Source organism: Vulpes lagopus, chromosome 2 (genome assembly GCF_018345385.1).
Source record: "Vulpes lagopus strain Blue_001 chromosome 2, ASM1834538v1, whole genome shotgun sequence".
NCBI classification, from domain to species: domain Eukaryota; kingdom Metazoa; phylum Chordata; class Mammalia; order Carnivora; family Canidae; genus Vulpes; species Vulpes lagopus.
Genome location: NC_054825.1, coordinates 32,276,386 through 32,300,633, shown reverse-complemented (window position 1 = coordinate 32,300,633; position 24,248 = coordinate 32,276,386). Strand labels below are relative to the sequence as shown.

At 45.4% G+C, this 24,248-nt stretch overlaps 1 protein-coding gene across 49 annotated transcripts in view; it reads right to left on the bottom strand.

Annotated features, from left to right (window-relative positions):
• The window catches only part of SORBS1 (sorbin and SH3 domain containing 1), a 227,573-nt gene that overhangs the window by 191,387 nt on the left and 11,938 nt on the right, over positions 1-24,248 (bottom strand). For 40 of the 49 annotated variants that reach the window (XM_041745731.1, XM_041745740.1, XM_041745744.1 and 37 more), the window contains exons 1-2: positions 7,328-7,384; positions 5,741-5,766 (exon numbers count right to left, since the gene is read on the bottom strand). The exons of 4 other annotated variants lie outside the window; for them this stretch is intronic. In XM_041745731.1, the coding sequence (XP_041601665.1) occupies positions 5,741-5,766; positions 7,328-7,369 (68 nt within the window). In that variant the 5' untranslated portion in view covers positions 7,370-7,384. Of the gene's footprint in view, positions 1-5,740; positions 5,767-7,327; positions 7,393-10,464; positions 10,490-12,089; positions 12,117-17,659; positions 17,830-19,126; positions 19,178-24,248 lie in introns of those variants that run through there. 5 more of the 49 variants (XM_041745751.1, XM_041745734.1, XM_041745750.1 and 2 more) reach the window with 5 other exon arrangements.

Here is a 24,248-nt window from a genome sequence, read left to right as displayed (position 1 = left end):
ATTCATTATTTTAAAAGATTTTATTTATTCATTATTTTAAAAGATTTTATTTATTCATTATTTTAAAAGATTTTATTTATTCATTATTTTAAAAGATTTTATTTATTCATTATTTTAAAAGATTTTATTTATTCATTATTTTAAAAGATTTTATTTATTCATTATTTTAAAAGATTTTATTTATTCATTATTTTAAAAGATTTTATTTATTCATTATTTTAAAAGATTTTATTTATTCATTATTTTAAAAGATTTTATTTATTCATTATTTTAAAAGATTTTATTTATTCATTATTTTAAAAGATTTTATTTATTCATTATTTTAAAAGATTTTATTTATTCATTATTTTAAAAGATTTTATTTATTCATTATTTTAAAAGATTTTATTTATTCATTATTTTAAAAGATTTTATTTATTCATTATTTTAAAAGATTTTATTTATTCATTATTTTAAAAGATTTTATTTATTCATTATTTTAAAAGATTTTATTTATTCATTATTTTAAAAGATTTTATTTATTCATTATTTTAAAAGATTTTATTTATTCATTATTTTAAAAGATTTTATTTATTCATTATTTTAAAAGATTTTATTTATTCATTATTTTAAAAGATTTTATTTATTCATTATTTTAAAAGATTTTATTTATTCATTATTTTAAAAGATTTTATTTATTCATTATTTTAAAAGATTTTATTTATTCATTATTTTAAAAGATTTTATTTATTCATTATTTTAAAAGATTTTATTTATTCATTATTTTAAAAGATTTTATTTATTCATTATTTTAAAAGATTTTATTTATTCATTATTTTAAAAGATTTTATTTATTCATTATTTTAAAAGATTTTATTTATTCATTATTTTAAAAGATTTTATTTATTCATTATTTTAAAAGATTTTATTTATTCATTATTTTAAAAAGTAAAAATGTGAAGGTTTATGAACATCAAGTGTTACTGCATGCACACTTGAAAGAGCAAACTGCCAGGATTGGGCATAAATGCTGGGGGGTTGGCAGGGACTTGCAGGAAGATCGAGAACAGACCTCAGCTGTCAAGTCCACAGCTCTGGTCCCACAGAGCAGGAAACAGGGATGTGAACAGCTAAACTCAGAACGACAGATTTACACGTTCTAGAAACTGAGTTAACACGGTTATTTCCACAAAGATATTTAAAGTAGTTTTGATACACTGACCTGAGTCCTCTGAATAACATCTCCTTGCCTGTTCAGCTATTAAGAAGACCCAAAGGATGGTTCTAGTTCTTTCTGGGCCCTGAATCGAACATAATTACCACAAATGAGACCCGTGCCAGATGCCGAGACAGAAGTGTTTAATGAACACTATTGCATGCCAACTCTCAGGGCTAAGGTCCCACTTTTGCCTGACTCCTTGTCTTCCCAGTCCCCAAACAGCCGTGCCAAGGGTAAGAATGGAAGAAGAGGACTGAAGGTCACACCATGCCTCCAGTTACAGCTGATAGCTAACAGCACCAGGTACACGGCACACAGCAAGAGCTCAGTGCTCCATGTAATGGAGGAACAGGTCAGCCCTAATTCAGAGGGGGTTTCTTTTTTTTTTATGATTTTATTTATTTATTCATGAGAGACACAGAGAGAGAGAGAGAGAGAGAGAGAGAGAGAGAGAGAGAGAGAGAGAGAGAGAGGCAGAGAGAGAAGCAGGCTCTGTGTGGGGAGCCCCACATAGGACTCGATCCCAGGACCCCAGGATCACTGGGATCACAACAGGAGCAAAACAAAGGCAGATGCTCAACCACTGAGCCACCCAGGTGCCCCAAGAGGGCTTTTTCATCTTAAGAGGCTGACAGTTGCTCAGAGCCAGCTCCCTCTACAGGTTAGAGAAGGACAAGAAGGGTGAGGAGCTTTCACAGGGTCCCAAGACCCAACCCAGAAGGGCCACCTTTTCTCTCTTTTCCCGTTGATTATTCCCCTTTTGTTTTTATAGTCAATCCTCTTTTCCCGTTGATTATTCCCCTTTTGTTTTTATAGTCAATCAACACATATCTGAAGCCTTAACATTTAAAAAAAAATTTTTTTAAGATTTTATTTATTCATTATTTTAAAAGATTTTATTTATTCATAATAATTTATTATTATTCATTTATTTATTCTGTGTGTGTATTCATACACACACACAGAGAGGCAGAGACACAGGCAGAGGGAGAAGCAGGCTCCATGCAGGGAGCCCGACACGGAACTCAATCCCAGGTCTCCAGGATCACGCCCTGGACTGAAGGCGGCGCTAAACTGCTGAGCCACCAGGGCTGCCCTGAAGCCTTAACATTTACGTTTTTTCCCCACTTGATCATCAACATAATGCAACTGTACATGGCACCTTACATTTTGACATCCAGCCTTCAAGGGTCTTGTAGGAAGTCTTTCATGAAACATGATCTCTCCAAGTGAAATTCTGCCAAATGTTATTTTACATAGGTGGACAATTCCCATCAGTACCCCACACCCAACCAACTTTATGTCAGTATTCGGAATCATCAGTGCAAAGTACTGATAATGAATGCAGGGCCAGAGCTCTTTCTGCACAACCGCCCCAGGACACACATGAGCTGATTTGCAAGGCTGGCATTAACAATCAAATAGTAATAATGAATAACAGCTGCCATGATGTATTGAGCACCTGCTCATAGGTTGGGCATTAGGCCAGTGCTTACGTACATTACTTGGTCCAATCCTTGCAACAACTGTGAGGTCAATTTTTACCATCCCAATTTAATGGAGAGAGAAAACCGAGCACAAACACCTTGCCTACAGTCACACGGCAAGGAAAAGGCAAAGCCAAATCTGGACCCAGGGTGACCCAACAACTCTCTTCTCCCCAGTGGAGGCGAGGGATGAGACAGGACTCAAGGTCTGCAGCACATGTGGCAAGGCCTTCCCCAGTTCTAAGTGCCTTTTTTCTGTGTATGGACATGGCTGGTGGAAATGAATGTTGATGACCAGAAATCTAGGTGCCAAAAGTATCATGAGGCATGGTGGCAGTAAATTCCTGGTTGTTTTCATGATTTTTAAGGGTGGGGGGAGGGAGGGAGAAATGGGAATGTAAACATCTTATGTCCCCAGTAATGTCACTTACCTCTCAAACCATTATCTCAAGCTTTTGCACTTGAACATTTTGAAAGTAACTCTTGGTATGTAAATGACTCCAGCATGGAAAAGCAAGGTCTGACCTAATCAGACTGGGTTGCAAAGAGGCAACCTGTGTCATTTTACTCAAGTGACATCCAAGAATTGCTTAGAACTTTCAAATGTCAAAGCTAATACTGGACTACTCCTAGGGATCTGAACTACTGGAGCATTATCAGCTTCTCAGCTTCACCCTCAGGTACCGCAGATGAAAGTGACAGGGCTGCATGAACCCTGCCGGCCTGGCTCGAGCTCCTGCCCCTGCAGCAGGCCTGCAGCCACGCTCTGCAACCCTGACTCACCGAAGACTGGTGAGTCTAACAAAACTAAAAAAGAGGCAAAGAAAACTAAAAAAACTAAAAACTAAAAAAACTAAAACTAACAAAGAGGCAATATACTGCCATTTGGAACACCAGAGAAAATAAAACCACATTCGCCAACATTCCTACCACAGTATTATTTGGGGACATTTCCTTGCGAGTTTTTTTTTAATATATATATATATATATACACACACACACACACACATACATTTAGCACATGGTTGTGACTGTAGCTTATATACAATTCAGTTTCCTGTTCCTCCAACTACTGCTTTTGCTTGATTATTGAGAGTCACCTGTTCAGTGGAGCCTTTCTAAGCTATCTCCCTACCCAGGTGAAACTGACCCTTTGCTCCTCTTTGCTTCTACCCTCTGAACACACTTGAACCATGCTCCTCTAAAATTTTAGTAATAAGCTTATACATCAGGCTCCCTGCCCTACAAACCAAAGCACTTCCAAAGCAGTCTGATTGTAAGCTTTGATTATTTCTCAAATAGTTGGCAGAAATGAACCAAAATGTTACCAGGGGCCAAGTTGGAGTGGTGCACCAGAACTGATTTATTTTAGCATTCCTTCCACTTTTTTGATGTGGTTCCAAATTTTCTTTACACAATCTATAATTTCTTTCACACATATTTGACTATAAAAGTTTCTTAGAACTGCAACTGGTCAACTTCAAAATCACACAAAGGAGAAACGGGTCTGATGGCAGGTGACATGGGCAAATGTCCCCGTTTCAAAGTAGCAAAGTAGGTGATCTTGACACCTACAAATAAATAAGCCCTGAAGACTACAAACCAATAATGACTCCTGGCAAAATTATATAAAAAATGATATGAGGACAGTTAGAAAAGAATATGAACATGGGTACATGATCGAGTTGTGCCAAAAAGCAATCAATGTTTTCTTGTTGTGATAACCAAATTGGTAGGCCAGGTAAAATGTGAGATAAAATGTATCATGATGTCAGCAAAGCATCTTCAACTTGCATGATTCACCAGTTAGGGAAATAGAGTCGGGCAGCTTGTGTTAGTGGAGGACTATGTAGCCTACTGAGCAACTACCTCCACAAAATATACATCACTCCCTCCTGCTTTGTTTGGGTCACACTGTTCTTCTTTTACATACCCATACCCCTCTCATAGCACTTATTAAACTTAACTAAGCTGATAGTAGTCTGCCTTCCTATTGGACCAGGGGTCAGTACACCAGAGCCCACAGGCCAAATCCAACCAGCCACTTAACATTTTACTAGAACAACCATGTTATTTGTTCCCCTGTTGTCTGTTGCTATGTTAGTGCCACAAAGGCAGTTAAGAGTTTATGACAAAGACTGTATGTATGACCCACAAAGCCAAAAATATTTACCATCTGGCCCTTTAGAAACAAGTTATCTAGCATCTGTACCAAATGATGATCTCTTCTCAGGCAAGAAGGTGCTCTCACGCCTCTGTATGCCCTCAGCACCAGCATAGTGCCTGGCACATACAGGCAGGCACACATTAAATACTTGGTGAGTAAACACTGCCATCTTTAATGGCTTGATGACAAGCTAGAGAAAGGTCACTGACAGCATGACATGGTATTCAATTCTCAGCCACACCCTGTCCAATGTCTTCTTGATGATGACTTGACTAAAGATGGACACAGAAGGCAGGCTCATCAAACCCCCAGATGGCACAAAGCTGAGAAGAAGAGCTAATGCTACAGGCAACCAAATCTAGATTCAACGATCCCAACAGCCTAGCATCCTGGGCCAGATACAAAGCCAGTTGTGCAAAAATACAGACTGGGGGCAGTTCCAAACTTCCTCCAGTCTGAGGGACCTGACCTGGCAGCCACTCACACAAAACACAGCTAGGTGCTGTTGCTAAACAAGGTCCATCAGAGGCCACAGTACCAAGAGTAATGCAATCTTAAATGGCATCAAAAGTAGGACACTTCCAATTCACAAGAAAGTAGTTATATTCCTATTGTACCCTGCAGCGGTCCAGCCACAAGTGGAGGACTCAGCTCAGGACGCCACACTTTTTTCAAATGATCTTGTCAATGGGTTACAATCACGTAATTTAAAAGGCACCCAACAGTTACAGTGAAAAGTCCCCAATCTGCCCAATCCTGCAGCCACCCAGTCTCCTCCTCAGAGACAATGTTACAGATTTTTCTGTCCTCTTCCATGGGTACTATATGCATATACAAGCACATAAATATATATTGTCCTCCCCTTTTAATGCACAAATGGTAGCATACCATATATGCAGTTCTGCTTCTTTCACCTAAAAAAAAAAAAAAAAAAAATCAATCCTACAGAGTTCCCTGCCTGTGTCAGAAGAGCAGGTTCATTCTTCCTGGGGCTGCACAGGATTCAACTGCATGGAAATTCTAGACTGACGTTTAGGTTATGCCAGTCTTTGGCTACCTCAGTGTGTAAGAAATCAACATACATCATCATTTCTCACTTCTGCTAGTCTATCTGTAGGACAAATTCTGAGCACAGAAACTATAAAAAGCAGAGGCATCTGTAATTGTGATGCATACTGTCAAATGGGGCGCTGCCCTTTAAAGACAGTCATAGACAAAATGGAGTTTCCCAAAAGAAGGGAGTAGGAAACTATGTCCCAAAAGGAAGAACAGAGGCTTAGTGTGGAGAAAAGAGGGCTGGGAGAAAAGACAAGCAACATCAACTTCAAAGATCCACGCTACCACCAGTAACTTCAGTCCTTGGTTCACTTACCAGTATGCCAGACACATCCTCGGAGACTCACAGACATCATCCCACTTGACTGTTAAGACAACCCTAAGGGATGGGCATTTTTATCCTTGTAATACAGATAAGGAAACTGAGCCCAGAATCTCCTTGCTAAAAGCCACAGAGCTGATAATGCACAGAACCAGGACTCAAAGCAAAGTAACTCCACCACCTGCGCTCCTTACCCTATAACCACTGGTTCCTCCAGGCCTGGCTGCGAAGGAGAAGTTCCCAGGCAGTTTCTACATGGCTCTGCCTTCGGATTCTGACCTAACTCCTCAGGGCACAGCAGCCAGAGGCTGAAAAATCAAGCTCCCCGAGGAATCCAAGGCGCAGTTCAGTCTAATGATTCTCCAACTACACAGGCATCAGAATACCCTGGAGCCCTTGATAAAACAATTTACAGCACCCACCCCACCCCCTGAGTTTCTGGGCCAGCAAGTCTGGGGTGGTACTACAGAATTTGCATTTCTAGCTGGCTCCCAGGTGATGGTGATGCTGCTGGCCTGGGTATCTCCCCAACCCCAGCTTTGAGAACTACTGCTCTAGAAGCAACAGCTACCACTGCTCCTAGTAATAATCATCAATTAATACTCTGTAAGATACATCAACCTAATGAACTTTTACTGCTTTAGAAGGTCCGAGGGGATAATGTCCTCTGTAAGATGAAGTGGTACTTGAAGTGGTACTCAAGTGTCTTAGCCAAGTTCACACAGGTTGCAAGTACAAAAACCTTTGCTTTTTTTCTTTCTTCCTTTTAAAGTAAATTTCTTCATTTTCTGACATTTAGTTCAATGCTCCTTCCACTATACTAACATGAGACTCTAAGCTCCAGGAGGCAAGAACTCTATCTTATTTACTCTTATTTCTTTTGAATCTAAAACCTACCTTGGGATATCTTGGTGGCTCAGTGGTTGGGCATCTGCCTTTGGCTCAAGGCATGATCCTGGAATCCCGGGATCGAGTCCCACATCGGGCTCCCTGCATGGAGCCTGCTTCTCTCTCTGCCTATGTCTCTGCCTCTCTCTGTGTCTCTCATGAGTAAATAAATAAAATCTTTAAAAAATAAATAAATAAATAAAACCTACCTTGTGCTCAAGGCATATGCCTGAATGAATGAATCGTAGCATGCAAATATAGTGAGAAATGTGTCCTAAAGGAGAAAATTAATAGACAAGTTGATGATAGCTCGTATTAAACAATTCTAATAATTAGAAGCATTAAAAAAATATAAGGAACTGTCTCCATGAATAGTGAGTGAGCTCCTTGTCCTTGGAGACACACCAGCAAAAGCTAAACAGCTAAGTGACAGAAATGCCACAAAGCAACAATAGACTCTAAGGTGACCTCCTGCACCCCTAACAGCTTTTGCAAAGCTAAACTTTAATTCCTGTGTATTCTAGTAGAATGGTACCCTAAATCTCCTTGATTATTAGTCAACTGGTCTGCCAATAGCTTCACTATGGACATTTACACTAATTACTTCGTTCCCATGCCTCAGTTTCCCAGGACACAAAATGAGGGGGTTTGTCAGTCTCTGAGGATTATCTAATGACTGGCAAATAATAAACAACTAACAGATGTACCAAAGTACTTAACATGCACACCACGTCTACCTTTTCTCTTTGCTGCCATTCAGCAGTGCAACTTATGTTGCATCTAATGATATTTCCATGAAAATTAAACTTAAGAACCAAGGGCAAATTCGAAATCATACTGTTCACCCTTTGAATTCCATACTTTCACCAGTTTAATCACCAGTCTATCATTCTTTAAAAATCCATCCTCCCAGCAGCCACACACCAGGCACACACCATAGGCAGAGAACTGGGAAAGCCCCCCAGGGAAGACAGAGAAGCGTCATGCCAGCCCTGTCTGCTTGCATTCCTACATCTACCACTTACATCGTTTAAAACCAGCTTTGGATTTCTCCCACCTGGGTAATGCTGAAACGTTCGTCAGAATTTACTAGTATAGAATTGTGTTTATGGATTGATTTTGACACGGAAAACCATAACACAGAATAGTAGAACCAGAATTGAACCAAGATCCAGAGGAAAGTTCTCAATTTTTAAGATCTGGAATACCAGGTGCCTAGGTTTCATCATTACAATGGGCCAAACTACAGCAATGTGCCTCGTCCAGCCTTCACCGAAGGCTACCTCCTTCACACCTGAATACAACGAGGGGGTCAGACTGAGAGTGGTCTTAGGCAATAGCTTCTCAAAGTGACCAGCACTGTGGCATCTCAGGGGCTATTAGACTTTCGTGGTGGATGGGAGGGTTGGATAAGAATATGGTGAAGATTCCCAGGCAGCTATGTACAGCCCTTATTATTTTTTTTTAAGATTTTATTTATTTATACATGAGAGACACACAGAGGCAGAGACATAGGCAGAGGGAGAAGCAGGCTCCATGCAGGAAGCCCGATGCGGGACTCGATCCCGAGTCTCCGGGATCACACTCTGGGCAGATGCCCAACCGCTGAGCCACCCAGGCGCCCCTATATAGCCCTTATTTACTCTGAATGTTACAGACTGTGTGTTCAGATACAATATCAAATAATAAGTTCATACATGGCAGTTATTAAAATATTGTGAACTTCCCTTAATAACCTGGCAATGATCGGAAGGGAGTCAAAGCAGAGGTGACCTTGTAAGGATGCAGGTGGCTGAGGGGGAAGGGCCCAGAAGAGGGAAGTGGGTCAAACATTCAGAGGCAAGATGAAAAGCCAAGATGTGTTGGTGATCGTAATGATTCATAGACAGATTCTGACAGTCACATTCGGGTGTGGGTTAGCAAAGCTTTTCTTTCTTCAGCAAGATCAAAACCATCCTGTGGATTAGGTCCAGCCAGGACACCTCAACTATGAAGCAGCTTGGTGAAGGCATCTACTGTATGGATAAAACATTAAGGAAGCTAACATTTTGTCTTCCCAGTTCCTGTGGACATTTATGTGACTGAGGAGATCAGGGCTGAAAGGATCAGAGGTTGCAATCATGTGGTATAGGTGTCCCGGAACTCTAAGATGTTTAGGAATCACCTGGAGTGTCTGTCAAATGCAACATCCCAGGCCTTATGGGGAGGGATGGCGTTATGAACAGAGAGGAGGTGCCACTCCAAGAGGACTCTGCATTTCCACAAGCACCTCTGCCATCCTAAAGTAGCTGGTCCCTGGCTTGCTGTTTGAGAAACACTGACCTGATCCAACAGCCTTTCTTTCATAAGTGAGAAAAAATAAAAGCCCAGACCGGTGAAGGGTTTTGCCTAAGTCCAAATTCCTAAGCCCAGCGCAGACTCCACAAGGAAAAAAATCTGTATGAATACATGTCTCACAGAATAATCCAAATTGTTGGAGGACACAGTCCACCCCAGGGCAGCATTCAGCAAACTAGCTCCCTCAACAGAGCCTCTCACCAACGAAAGACCAGCAAAGGGGCCTCCTAGGAAAATGGCCGATAAGCAAATATCACAACTGACTTAAGCAGGGCCCCAGTTTCCACAGACTCTGTCCATATGCCAATCACACTGTCACCTGCACTGTCATTTCTGATTCACCCCTGACTGTGAGCACCTGCAGGGCCAGGACAGAGTCCCATCAACTCTGCCTCACCACTGTCACACAGCAGGCTTTCAGGAATTGCTTTTATTGTCAGGTGAAAGCTATTACTACCCTCTGCCTAGATTCCCTTCCAAAAGCCTGGTCCACCTGGCACATTTCCCTCCCAGCCTTCAAGCCCCAGCTCAGGTGTCGCCTCCTCTGAGAAATAACTGCCCTCCCTCACCTGACCCAACCAGGTGTTCCCTCCTACTTCTCCCAGAGTACCCTGTACATACCTGTTAACACTTATCACAGTTTTTGAACAATCCCATTTATCTACAAGACTCCTCCTCAAGGGCTATGATTTTGGTCTTTGAAACCTCAGCACCAAGCTCAGCTTGCTATGCAGAAGTTGTCACATATAAATGGGAAGGATAGGAAGGCTGGGAGGGAGAAACTAACCCTAAATCTCTTACTGCAGACTCAAAATCCTATGAAGCTGCAAATATGCTTCATGGGGGTGGGGGGATTCCCTATTATTTCCTACACTCATATTTGAAAAGTCAGGTCACTATGTCTGGAGCACCACCACAATCAGAGAGGTATGTTGGCTGCCCTTGGAAACGGCCTCACCTGTCCTTCTCTCTCTCACACACACACACCCGTGATCCATCCTCAACATACCTTGCTAGCTCCGTCCTCCCAGCTTGTCCAGCACTTCCTGAGTCCCCAGGGTCCTCCCACAGCAGTCATGGCCTGTACCTTCTGTACTGAGCATGGGGCACTTATCTCAGCCCACTTTGTACTATCGTTATCTCCCCCTGGGCATCTGTGGACAATACTCCCCAAGGTGTAGGCTGGGCAATGTGCCAAGGGAGGGACTCCAAGTGTCCAGAGCTGAAAAGGGGGCTTCCCCCCACCAGGCAAGGCTGATTTCTCCTTGAGATGAAGCCGAAGCCAGACTCAGCAGCCCCTGTCACGCCCGCACTCGGCAACTAATAGCTCACAACCAGGGAGAGCTGCATTAAGTCTAACACTCGGGTGTCAGCTCTGTGGCATACACCTGACACTCCTTCACCCCTGCAAAGCCCTGCATGGCTGGCCAGGCCCGCTCCACCCTTTACGTCTCTGGCCCCCCTGCCTGCCTGGCTGCCAGCCGGGACGCTGCTCTGAAAGGCTCAGTGACTTGCCCGAGATCACCCAGTGGAAAGCTGAACCGGGGAAAAAGCGAGGTGTTCACTCTCCACCCAGCACTCCTTCTGGCTCCCACATGGTCCACATTCATCAGTTTCCCAAACCCATGGGGGTTTCCAACCCTCTCAATCGAGGCCATCCATTTTCACATCCAACAGGACTTTAGGCTTTTTTGAGGGTTTTCCTAGTCGCGTTTTAGCTGCTTTATAACAAACCAGATTTCCTGTTTCTTTCTTGTGTATACTATGCTCAGGATATTTTTTTCCTGGTGCCCTGAGAATTATTCCCATAGGAAACATTCAGCCCCTAGGAACTCTTTTGACACTAAAACCCCTTTCCCTGAGACCCTTCCTCCAGGGGCATAAACAAGGCTGGCAGCCGCTGATAAGCCCCAGTGTGGAACAGGGAAAAGGCATGGAGTTGGAGCCGGCAGGCTTGACTCCACTGCCCCTGAGCTGTGCAACCCACCACAATCGGCCTCACCTTCCTGAGCCTCAGTTTCCCCATCCATAAAATATGGAGGAGAATAAAACCTCATAGGTTGTTGCCAGGACTTAAGATGATGAAAGCACTACATCTAGCACAGGGGCTGATGTGGAAGCCACCCGCTTTCCCCCCAAAATTGGGAGTCGATAATCGTGATCTCAACTGCTTTCAGGTACAACCAAAGTGGAGGTGGAGGAAGCACAGTATAGATTTTTCCTCACACCCTGAGAAATCTTCCCATAGGAAAAAGAGAGGAAGGCCCCCTGCCATGAATAATGGCACTCACGGAAGAGAAATCAGAAATGAAGGAGGCTGCTCTGACGCATCAGAAAACAAAAAAACAAAAGTATGATTATTCTCCTCGGGCTCAGAAGGACTCACAAACACCTCAAGCTCCCTCCCGGCCAAGCCCCACATGCTACGGCCATGTTATCTGCAAGGCACTGCAGCTCAGGGAGTCTCATTTCCTCATCTGCACAACAGAGATAACCTTACCCACAGCCTGGCTGCTCAGGATGATGGAGGCGGTGTCCCTCGGGCCACCTGCATGCTGAGCCCTGGTAATCGCCTTCCCAACCTCCAGCCCCTGCTCCGTCCTTCCTCACAGAGCCTCCATTTTGTTCGGATACCTGTCTCTCCTCCAGATGGCTCCAGAAGCATAAGCACCTTCCGGTCAATAGTGATGAACTCAGGGGTGGATGTGAAACCAAGCTCCAGCCAAGGGGGCATCATGGGAGACTGCTGGAGGGGCCTTGGAAAGCTTCCTGGCTCTGGGGAGAGCCAGAAGTCCATCTAGAACCCTCTTCTTCCTCTGGCTATGATTGTCTAACTAAGATGTTTGGAAATGCTACAGCCGTCTTATTCTCTGCAGGTGAAGCCAACGCCAAAGATGGGAGAGATGGGAAGAACCTGGGGCCTTGCTGACGTCACTGAGCCACTGAAACAAGCCCACCTACCTCTAGATTCAGAAGCGTCCTCCTGCCAATTCCAGGGGGAGCAATCCACAGCCCACAGGACTGGTGGGTCTTGGAGTTATACAATGTACCCCTCCCATTTGAGAAACGAGTTTTGCTATTAGCCAGTCTGAGCTGGAGTTTGTTGTTCGCAGCTGACAACATCCGGAGATAACTTGCATGACCTAGAGAACATGTTAAAAATTCAAATCCTTGGGCCTCACCAGGGAGTGCTATGAATTTTTAGCAAGTACCCCAGATGAATTCAGATGCTCCCCAAAGTCTAAGAACCACTGCTGGAGCAGAATGTGAAGACGCCCAGTGCAGTGCCAGCCATGCAGTCAACACTAAGCCTCAGTCCAAAGTGGACTTACCTGAGAAACACCATCCCACCATCCTATTTCCTACATAAAGATACTGCAGGAAGAGCACATGAGGGCAACAGAGAAGGAAGAGTGTAAGTTGTCAAACAAATCTCACCTCTTCCAGCAAAAGGCTGCTCTGCACATTTTTAGAGAAACATCTGCTAACATAAGAGCCAAAACGCTCTTCCGTGACAACCTGACTCTGTTCCCTCCTCAGCAGCTGCAGCTGCCGGAGTCACTACCTGGGACTCTTTCAGTGCAGACCACAGCACACAGCACGGTGGCTGCCGGCCACACGTCTGGCCATCCCTGCTCTCTCCCAGTGGCCCTTTCAACTTTATTAAAAGGTCATTTTCCTGGCCTGGCTATTTCTTATCCTGGACTGATCACCCCCTGTGGCACCAGGAAACTGCAGGGGAAGCTGCATTTATTAGAAGAAATAAAAGAAGGAGCTGGCTGAGCCACAGCGGATTCCTGAAATCATTGTGTTTGAAATGTCAGAGGTGTCATTCAGTGTCCTTGGGGGTCATGCCCTACCCCCCTCATTCCAAGGGCAAAACCAAGACCAAAGGGAGGGTGGGACTTGGGGCTCCCATTCACACAGCTCTTTCTTGTCAGCATTAGTCAGTCAGGTTCCTTACCACCCCGAAGGTAACAGACAGAGGGTGGACGCTTGGCATGGAGGGAAGGAGATCAAAGAGGGGGCAGGCATTAAGTTAGAGGGGCTTTGGCAGGATACCAGTTACCTACATAAAGCATGAAGGACAACGGCAACAGAGAACATCTCACCTGCTCTTTTTTGATATTAAGATTTTTGAGGCGAGGTCTCCTTAATTTGGACTTTTTTACTCAATAAATATTTAAATGACTATTAAATGCAAATGACTACACCAGGTGTGCAGTGACAGGGGAAGGGGCCAGAGCTGAGGATGATATGAAGGACCTCAGTGTAATAGTGAAGATAAGGTAAATAGAGAAGAACGTAAAAAGCAAGTCCCATTACGGGAAATGTCTTCAGAAAGCTTCCCTGTTCCTCCCCAAGTTCAATAGGATTTGGGCACCCTTCACTCTGTGCTTCCTCAACAGCTTGAGCACTGCCTTGTAACTGCCTGCTCACACACCTGCCTCTGTCTGCTACAGCAGGGGCCCCTCATCTGTTCCTCTCTAGCAAGGATCCTGGCACAAGGATGCACTCAGGCTGCATCCTCAGGCTGGTTACTGAAATGGATGAATGGATAGATGATGGACAGATGAGTGGACGGATGAGTGGATGGATGGGGATGCCAAAGAATTCTGACCAGGAATCGAGGAAGGCTTCCTGTAGGGCTGAGGTATCTGAGTTGGATCTTGAAACATTTAGAGAAGTGGAGATAAAGGCAGGACCCACCTCATTCAAGCTGGTGCCTTAAAGCTTCCTGGATGAGTTTACTCCTGAACTGGCTTTCCTAAGGGAAGGAAGCTGGCTTCATTTCCCACAGTCTTTTGTTTCTCTCTCAGTAAACAGAAGCAACTCCTACATAGCAATTAAACTGATAAGGGGAAGTTAACTGCCTAACTAGTCTCTACAAACACAAAGATACTTCAGCAGAATGAGGACACCCCAATTCTACTGATAGGTAGATTTCCAAGGATATTCAGTGACAAAGGCAATGTAAGTCACACACACACTCCTGACATATATATCTGCATATAGAAATACTGGAAGGAAATCTAAGAAACTAATAAAAATAATTACCTGTCCGTATATCATTTAATACCTAAACTGGGACTTTTTTCATGAGAGGCACAGAGAGAAAGGAAGAGACACAGACAGGAAGAAGCAGGCTCCCTATGGGGAGCCTGGTGCGGGACTTGGACCCTGGGATCACGACCTGAGCCAAACGCAGACACTCAACCACTGAGCCACCAGGTGCCCCTAAACGGGGACATTTTTTAGGGTGAAAACAGGTGTTACTGATCATTCACTGGGATGGAGAACACAAACTAGGGCTGTCATAAGTAAACTGGAATATTATATTCAGCCCATCTACCAGGGGCCAAGTTGGAGGAGGGAATGATGTGGACATCACAGGAGTAAGAATAAAAATTCTCAGTGCAGGGGAGCCTGGATGGCTCAGTCGGTTAAACATCTGCCTTCAGCTCAGGTCTTGACCCTGGGGTCCTGGGATTAAGTCCCCACATTGGGCTCCTTGCTCAACAGGGAGTCTGCTTCTCCTTCTCCCTCTGCCCCCCACTCCCTCACACATGCATGCTCTCTCTCAACTATTAAAAACAAAGAAAATTCTCAATGCATACATTTAGTGTTTTGACTTCTGAACCATGTTATGTATCAACTACTTTAAAATGTAACCATCTTGGGATCCCTGGGTGGCGCAGCGGTTTGGCGCCTGCCTTTGGCCCAGGGCGCGATCCTGGAGACCCGGGATCGAATCCCACATCAGGCTCCCGGTGCATGGAGCCTGCTTCTCCCTCTGCCTGTGTCTCTGCCTCTCTCTCTCTCTCTCTGTGACTATCATAAATTAAAAAAAAAAAAAAATGTAACCATCTTTTGGTGTGTCTGGCATGGCTCAGTTAGTGCAGTGTGCAACTCTTGATCTCGGGGTTGTGAGTTCAAGCCCCACACTAGGTGTAGGACTTACTCAAAAATTAAAAAAAAATCTTAAAATGTAATCATCTTTTTAATGGGAATTTAAAGAACCAAGGAATTTGGCCTTCCGACTCTGAGACAGAGGAAGCTCATTTGGGGGCACCATGGAATAGCTGCCCTGAAGAGCACCCCTAGATACAAAATGAACTCACTGCCCAGAGCATAGCCCTTTTGCAGCATGCAATAAAACAGCCCTGTGAGAAGTGAGCTGTACATGGCCTAAAAAGGCTTTGACTCCGTGCAGGGCCAGTTGAGATGGGGAACATCAGGGGAATATAAACAGCATGAGACGGACATAAAGCAGTTCAGGTTTTACACAATCATGGCAACAAAGTGAGATTGATTCGGGACTGAATGAAGCTCTTTATATTGTTTCTACTTAAAAAGGAAATGTATTGACTACAGTCCTCCTCACAGATTTATCTTTCCTGACATCAAGCACATTCATAACCTATTTTAAATTCCAAGGAACAATGCTGGGGTTTAGGAAAGTGAATACCAGTGTGTTTTCACCAGAACGTTTGAGAGGCTGGGGAGAAGCTTCTCTGACTTTTAATTGCTCAGGAAACAGGCACAATGTAGATGTTTTTCTTATCAGTCATAACTTCAAGTTAGAATACCACTTATCCAGCAGGTCTGAACTTCAGAATGCATCTATCGTCAGAAGAGCCACTCTGGGGCCATCTTAGAGACCATGGGTGGTGTCACTTTGGCCTTAGTCCTTTTGTAACCCTCTCCTTTCAAACACTACTGCGCCTTCTTGGGCTCAAGCCTTCTCTACCAGGACCAGAGAATGTCTTGTCTCCTGCCTCCAGGCGCCACCCAGCACTGACCTTCCCCACACCAGCGGGACCACATCCCATTGTGAACCCTTCAGGGACTCCACATAGCCTTTAGGATTGCAGGGCCATACAATTTATCATCCAAACAGGGACACCTACGGGAGAAAGGGGGCACTATTACTAATGACATGGGGACAACCGACAAAGCCACACTGGGAAACTGGAATATGAGGTCATCCTACTGTAGGATAGATAAATCCAATCCTTTTTTAACACAGCTTGAATTCAGGACTCTCCTGAATTACCTTTCTAGCCTTTTTGATACTGATCATATCACAGGGTCCAGTCACAATGGACTGGCAAGTTACCCAGCATACTTTGGGCCTTGCTACATCTGTGATTTGCTTATACATTTCCTTCTCTTGCCACCAACCCACAGATATCTATCCCCCATCAGTTCCATAACCCCCCTCCCCCATCTATGTGGATCTAACTCCTACCCTTCCTTCAAAACCCAAGTCAATGGCACCATTTTTTACTGTACTCATTCAACAGAAATCTGACTGCTCACTCTGTGTTACGTACATAGTGAACAAGACTGAAGATATTCAACCTCCAAAGAACTTTAATTCGTGGGCAGGGGAAAGTGAGGGTGTGTACAATTGTGATAACTGGTACTAAGGATGGACAGGGGGTGATATGCTGGCAAGTCTACTCTGTCATGATATAGATATACCTGGCCCCTACAAGGCTGTGAGCTCCTTGAGGACAAAGCCCAAGAGGCCCCATCTTACAGCCCTACTGAACCTACCACAGACCCTTGATTATAGCTGACACTCAACAAACATTTGCTGAGTAAAGAATTAATATTAAAGAAGCTTGCTTAGTTGGTCTGAAGATAGTTTCTTAATAAGCAGTTCTGAGTCCTCCATGAATCTGCATGGGATCGAAGGGGAACCTGAACTGCAAACAACCTTAGAGAAACGCCCCAGGTCCTACACCTGTGATTCTCATTCAACACTGATGCTGGAAGCAAACTGAAGTCACCTGACCTGGTTCAATCCTATGCTGCTTCTCCAGAGGTCTCCTTTCAAACACTACTGCGCCTTCTTGGGCTCAAGCCTTCTCTACCAGGACCAGAGAATGTCTTGTCTGACTCATCGAGGTCACACAGCTAGTGACTGAACCACTGGAAAGATGACACATGAAACCTAGAATTTAACAACTGGAAAAAGACTAAAGGACTCAATGGAGCAGAGGGTATCTGGAGGAGGGAGGGGATCCTGCTAGCAGGAGTGGCCAGAGAGCTTTGGGGTGGGGCCCAGGGCTGGAAAATAGTAGGGGGACCGCTTCTGTCAGCAAGGCCAGCAGGAAGAAAGGCACTGTGGAAGGTAGCTTGGCCAGGGAGGGCCTGTTAGGAACCAGGGTCACAACAGGAGGCGAGAATCTTACCTGGTGATGTATATACCATCTAAGCCCAGGACACAGACACAGCTTTTCCATGTCTGACCTGACAGAGAAGCCTGAAGGAAGAGCAGTTGGGGTGAAGCAAGCAGGCTTTCCACAGGACTGCCCAAGCAGTGCCCCCTCAGGAGCCAGGGCCGTTCTGGCCAGCCTACTGGGATTCAGCAATGCTCAGCTGAAGCTGCTCGGAGAAGCTCAGGTAAAGGCCAAGGGTCCTGGGGCTTCTCCAAGTTTGTTTGTTGCGCTGCCCTGTGTGGCACCGGGCAGACCAGATTATACAGTAACAAAGGAGTCTGGCAAGCAGCACGGTAGTACCCAAGTTTACATGTGCAACACGGGTACCCCTTTCTCAGACCTTTCCGATGCTGAGTAGTCCTAGTAATAATTTAATAAAGGCATTTTGAATGACACAATTCCCTGGACCTTGGTTATTTCCGTTACATGCAAAGAAACAGCCAAATTGGTTCTCAGCAGCCAGGGCCTGGGCCCCACCTGCCTGTCACCTGCTGTGGCTCATCTGCAGCCCTGGGCCACCCTGGCCTGCCACACCATGCTGGAACTTTTCTTCCTGGCCTCCATCCACCATCACCACCATTCCAGCCTCTCAGGGCTCAGTAGGTGGGGGCCCAAACTACAAACATCCACTAAGGTACAACAACATAAGTCCCTGAAGGTAAGAGACCAACCTGAGTTCTTTGGATGGACTCTCCAAATGGCCTTCCACTAGCCCTGTGCTCTGAGGTAAAAACATAACCAGGTCCCCAAAGGGCAAAGTTCCTCAATCTCAACACACTGACACGTGGCATGTGATACTTTTTTGTTGTGGGCTGCCCTGTGCATTGTAAGAAGTTCAGGAGCACGCTGGCCCCCACCCGTCAGAGGCCAGTAGCATTCCTATACACTGCGACAACAGAAACCGTCTCTCCAGACGTTGCCAAATGGCCCATGGGGTAACACTGCTCTTTGGATTGGGTGGGCCTGGGTTGGAGCCCTGCCTTTCTGTGTCTTATTACCTCTGCTACTTTAGGTAGGTCACTTAGCCACGCTGAGCCTCAGTTCCTTCATCTTTAAAATGGGAGCAATAAAACAGCTACCTCATAGGGAGGCCCTGGCAGTTACCTAACATGAAATGTAAAGATTGCCTGGCACAGAAAGTGAATTTAACATTCAGTAAATGTTAGTGATTATGTATGGGCTTGGGAAATTCCTTTTAGTCAAGCCTAGAGTGTAGTCTTCTATTTCTGGGGCTTCTGATCTTCCCCCTTCTTCCTCTGCCCTTTCCACCTGTTAAATGCCTTTGCTCTTAACCTTTGGTCTTAAGGAATCCTTCCTGCTGGTTCAAAGGCATCTGAGGTTAAAATGAAGGAAAGAACACACACACACACACACACACACACACACACGCACGCACACACAGAGAACCTTTCAGATCCAACCCTGCCCAGACCAACTCACCAGACAAAGGTTTCCATTGTTGTCTAAAAACAAACTTTTCCACAGGGAGGCCTTAAAAGAGCCACAAGTCTCGAAGCCTCCAGACTCTTCTAGTTCTTACCCCCCTCTGCCCAGATTCTGGCATACGCCTTCTCCTTGCTGGGTCTGTTTCCTAATCTGTGCAATGAGGAGCTCTAAGTGGCCCCCATTCCCATTCTCCAAGATGCCATCTGTGTCAGAGTGCTGTGTGTGGACACCAGCGGTCTCCACATTTCAAGTAAGTGCGTGAAGTGGGCAGAAGGGTCACAAAGACAAATCAGTATCTTTTGCCCTACATCCCCCCAAGAGACAGAAGAATATAGTATTTACAGAATATATTAGTGGGTATTTGTTGCCACTGGAGTCAGGTCTGAACAAAATGAAATCCAACCAGACCACTGAGACCTTGAGCAAATTAATACTGTCGCCGTATCTGTAAAATGGGATAATAATAGAGGCAGAAATGGTGTAAAGATTATGAGACAAACATCATGCAAGCACCTGGTGTGGAGCTGGTATACACACCTATCTTTTCCTTTCTGGACTCTATTCGAAATTGTATAATAACCCCATGTCATCCTCCTCCTCCTCTGGAAAGTCTTTCCTTCTCTCCATTACAAGGGCTCTGCCCAAGTCCTCCTCTGCCAGGAAGCCTTCTCTGCATGGACTCTGTCTCTAAAGGTCCAAGGCCATAAGTTTCCCATAGACTGGGTTGGGGAGGGAAGGAGAGGAGGGGAAGAAGTTCCCTGCCCTGAGAATTTCCTTTCAGTGAATTCAGAAAGATTAACCCCTCCCCTGCTCCACCCCCAAAATGGAACACTGACCACAACATCTTTGTAGGCCTGGAGTTTACATACTCATTACGCCAGAGTCTCATAACTGCCCTGAGATGGACAGGATGAGTCGGGACAGCATCCTCTCCCCCTACAACTCGGTCACCCAGAGTCCCTCCCACTGCTCACTGCCTACTCACTCCAGGAAGGCAAGGAAGAAGATTATGTGGTTTCTCCTCCCCCCACCCCAAAGGGAGGGCCTTGCAAATCTCCAGTCCAGACCCTTCCTTTTGCCCCAAGTCTAGGACTTAATGACTCCATGGTCACCTCTGCTTCTTCCCCTGCCCTATTTCTCTCATCTTATCACCAAGACCAGTAGCGCTCTGTAATCAGGGCCTGCAGACAGCCAGCCCCACCCTCCCAAACCCATTGCCTGGTTCCCATCACCTCATGACAAAGAACCTAGGCTGAACTCCCAGAAGCCCATTCTACACAGCAGGGCCAGATTCCTCTTCCCTCAATATACCATTGCCATGCCACTCTCCTGTCCAACAACCCACCATGGCTTGGGAATCTAGTTCACCTACTCCAGCCCACCTGGTTTTGCCCTGTTCCCCTATGTGCCCCCTCGCCTCTCTCCTGGATGATCTCCTGGCTCCCTCCCTAGACCTTTGCCCATGTCACTCCCCTCTTTTGCCAAGTCTTCTGTTCCCCTCTTCCTCCTATCCTGTTGGCCCCTCCATGAGGACACCTCCCCTGACCTCCACAGCCCACAGCAATCTCTAACTCCTCTGCACTTAGTCACCGCTATGTAGTTAAAGGCCTGGTGTCCTCTAGGTCTCATGCTGTCCCCGTCCTGCCTGAGCTGAATGAACTTTACCTCATCACCAAACTGTAAATGGCCACCCAGCAACTTGGTCATTTTCCTTCCACCTCCAACCTCAGCCTGGCATTCATTTCACAAATACTCTTTGTCTTTGTCCTTGCTCCTGAAACCCTCCTACCCTTCAAGAAATCTTAAATGCCACCTGCTCTGTGAATCCTTCCCCAACCTCCCCACCATCTCCCTCACCCCCACAGAGGAATCTTCATCTCTCTACCTTAGGACCTCCTGGTTGTTCCCCAGCCAATCTTCCCACTACTCCCATGTCCTCCCTGGATCCAGACTTTCCTTTCCTCACCCCTGGCTGGGCCTCCTACAATACCCTATACCAAGAAGATGCTCAATGAGTAGCTTTCACAATGAACTGAAAGAAACAGGATCTGCTCAATTCCCAAGCCAGTCTGAGTTCTTGGGTGGCCCCAAGCTCCGTACATCCAAACGACCTCTTACTGTTCTTCCACGATTGGATCTGGGCCCAGACTGAATCAAATGACCTCTTATCATTCTTCCAAAATTAGGCTTTCCTCTTTAATTACACCTTATCTAACCACACTCTATGTGGATTCTAATTACATAATTACTTCAAGCCTTGAGACTTAAGGAAAAGAAAAAGAAAGAAAGAAAGAAAGAAAGAAAGAAAGAAAGAAAGAAAGAAAGAAAGAAAGAAAGAAAGAAAGAAAAAGGACTATGATTACACAGGTAAGTGAACACATCAAATACACATATTTCTATATACCATATGCCATTTTTCTGTTCATATACAATTTTGTAACCCAGAAAATAACCCTGGAGGTGTCTAAGTCACATTAAGGTAAAAATCTCACCAGGTAGGTGTAGATGGAGAGTTTCATGGAGAGCTAACCCAGAGATGGGCTTCGAAAGAGGCCTGAAATCAGTGGCCAGCCTGGCCCCTTCCCTTTCTGTGAAAGAGAAGGCTGCATGGTTGGTCAAGGACAGTTTTGAAAGCATGCCCAGTCTGATCCACCTTCCAATCCAAATATCCACCTTCTTCGGAATCCAGGCACTCACTCACTGTCTTCCCCTTAGGGTGTGTGTGCCAATTCTCTCCCCAACTAGACTACATCCACCCTGCCATCCACCCTGCCAGCAGGGGCCCTGTCTCAGCGATCTTGGTATTCCCAAATCTCAATCCCTCCACAAACCAGTAGGGGCATCTAGGGCCCCCCCCCACCACCACCACCACCACCACCACGGCCTTAGACTCCCAGCCCTATTATTAAAGTATTGACCTCTCTCAATACAAAGCCTTCTCATGCCACCTGCCTTTGTTCATGCTGGCACCCCTGTGTTTTATCAGGAACACTCTCCTCTGGTCCTCTTCCAGCCCCCTCCCACCTCCATGGTGGCCCTGGTATTTGTCCTAATGACTTAGTGTTTATCACACCTGGGCCCAAAAACCTTTTTATGTGCCTACCTCTCCCGTCAGACCACTGGTCACCAAACTTTTCGATCATACCTTCCTGTTAATAAAATAGCTTTGAGCATATTTACTTTTAAGTTAATTATAAAATCTGTGCTACTATAAATAGGAAAGATACATTCTTCTTATGTTTGAATTAAAGAATAAATAGAACTTTAACTGATGTTTTCTTCCTGCCACTCAATCGATCTCTTGAGAGCTCACCCACTGCTCCAGATTAGGAACAACGTGAGGACAGCAGGGGTGTTTTGTTCTCTTTATATTCCCAGAATCTGCTGCTACAGAAGCCAAAACTTAGTAAATGAATTAATTTGCTTACAGATAGTGAACCCTTTCTGTGGGCCAGGCACATGCTGGGCACTGGGACAGAATGTGGCCACTGTCATCGTGGATCCTACAGACTGGTGGAGGGGGATGCAGACAAACAATGATTTCCCAAACAAGTGTAACAAAGCAGTCGAGACAGATGCTATGAAAAATGATCTGTCCAGAACCACTGAATCATGAGAGCCTCAAACAGGAGGTTTTAACCTGTCCAGAGGATCAGAGAAGGCTTCCCCAGGGATATGGTGTTGCAGATGACATTTGAAGGATGAGCAGAGCTAACTAGGTAAAGAGAGGAAAGAATGCTCCAGACTAAGGAAACCATACAGGCCAAAGTCCAGAGCTGAGTGGAGAAGCATGAATGCCAGGAACTAACAAGCCAATAAAACAAAATGAATGAACAAGCCCCAAAAGGATAGCAAGTTCTCCCCCCCTTTACTCCTCACTACTTACCAAAACAGACTCTAGCTTCCAGCTTCTAAAGGAGTCGTTCAGTCCTAATACTGCTGGGCCTCTGGACCAAGCAGGCAGTGGGCTGTAGGCCTCCCAGGTGGTCTTGCCAGGAGTGGGGTCCCACACCCCTCCTAAGAAGCTGAAAAGCCCTAAGAAGGCTCTCCTTCTTAGGTAAAAAACCATGCATGTTGCTATGGGCACCACCAATCAAAGGCTCCTGGGCAGTTTAATTTTTTAAAGAGAGTATTAAATATTTTACATCTCCTAACAGCACTGTTTCTTCCTTGCTACGGTCGAAAGGAACACCCAGCAAAAATACCCTACAAGCTGGCCCAAGGAGGCGCATACCCTGCCCTCCAGGGTAACCTCTGGATTTCCTGGTTGCCAGGTGTATGTTCCTTGAGGGAGCAGCCTGGGGAATCCAGAACCATGGTCACAAAACCTCTTCTCTACCAGAGCTCCTTCGACTCCAGGAAGGGAAAATTATTCGTAACGATGCTTCAGGTGAGTGCTGAAATAGCCCACAACCTTAATAATTTAAGACAAAACCAAGACTGTAGATTGTAACGTAGGCTGGCGGGCTGCAAGGCCTCCCCCTGCGGCAGCTGTTTTGAAGAGGAGCCGTATCTTCTATCAGTGCTCAGGCATGACTAACATTTCCCAGTTCCTGGGGGACCTCGCCCCCTCACACCTGCCAGTCCTGGCTCACTAATGCACCATGCCCAACATAAAGGCCCCACAAAGCAAATACACAACTGTCCTAGAAGGCCTGAGACTGTCTTGGCCCAGGCTCACGGGCCTGGCAACCTGACTGTCAGCAGCCGGCACCCAACCCTGCTTAGGCCCTCAGGCCTCCCGAGTCCAGCTTTCTCTAGCTACTCTATTTTCTGTCCCTGGTGGGGTTTTTCTTTCTTTGGAGACTCTATTCATTGTGTCCTGCTTAGAGCGGCCCAGTTCCCACTTTGCCTTGGCTTCTCTATCCAGATCCCTGGCCTGCTCTCAAGCCCACTGCCTAGACCCCTGGGGCAGTGACAGATCTCCCAACTCCAGTTCGGGCCTGTCTCACCTCCCCACCCCCCATCCCTCACCACCTCCCGCGGTATCCTCTCCTATGGCCAGCTTTCTATGTGTACAGCCTATAAAAAGAGGCGCAGGCACAGAACAGCCAATAGTGTATATGTTACAGCAGCCTGGGAAAGACTCCTGAACATCGACATAACATGAAAATGT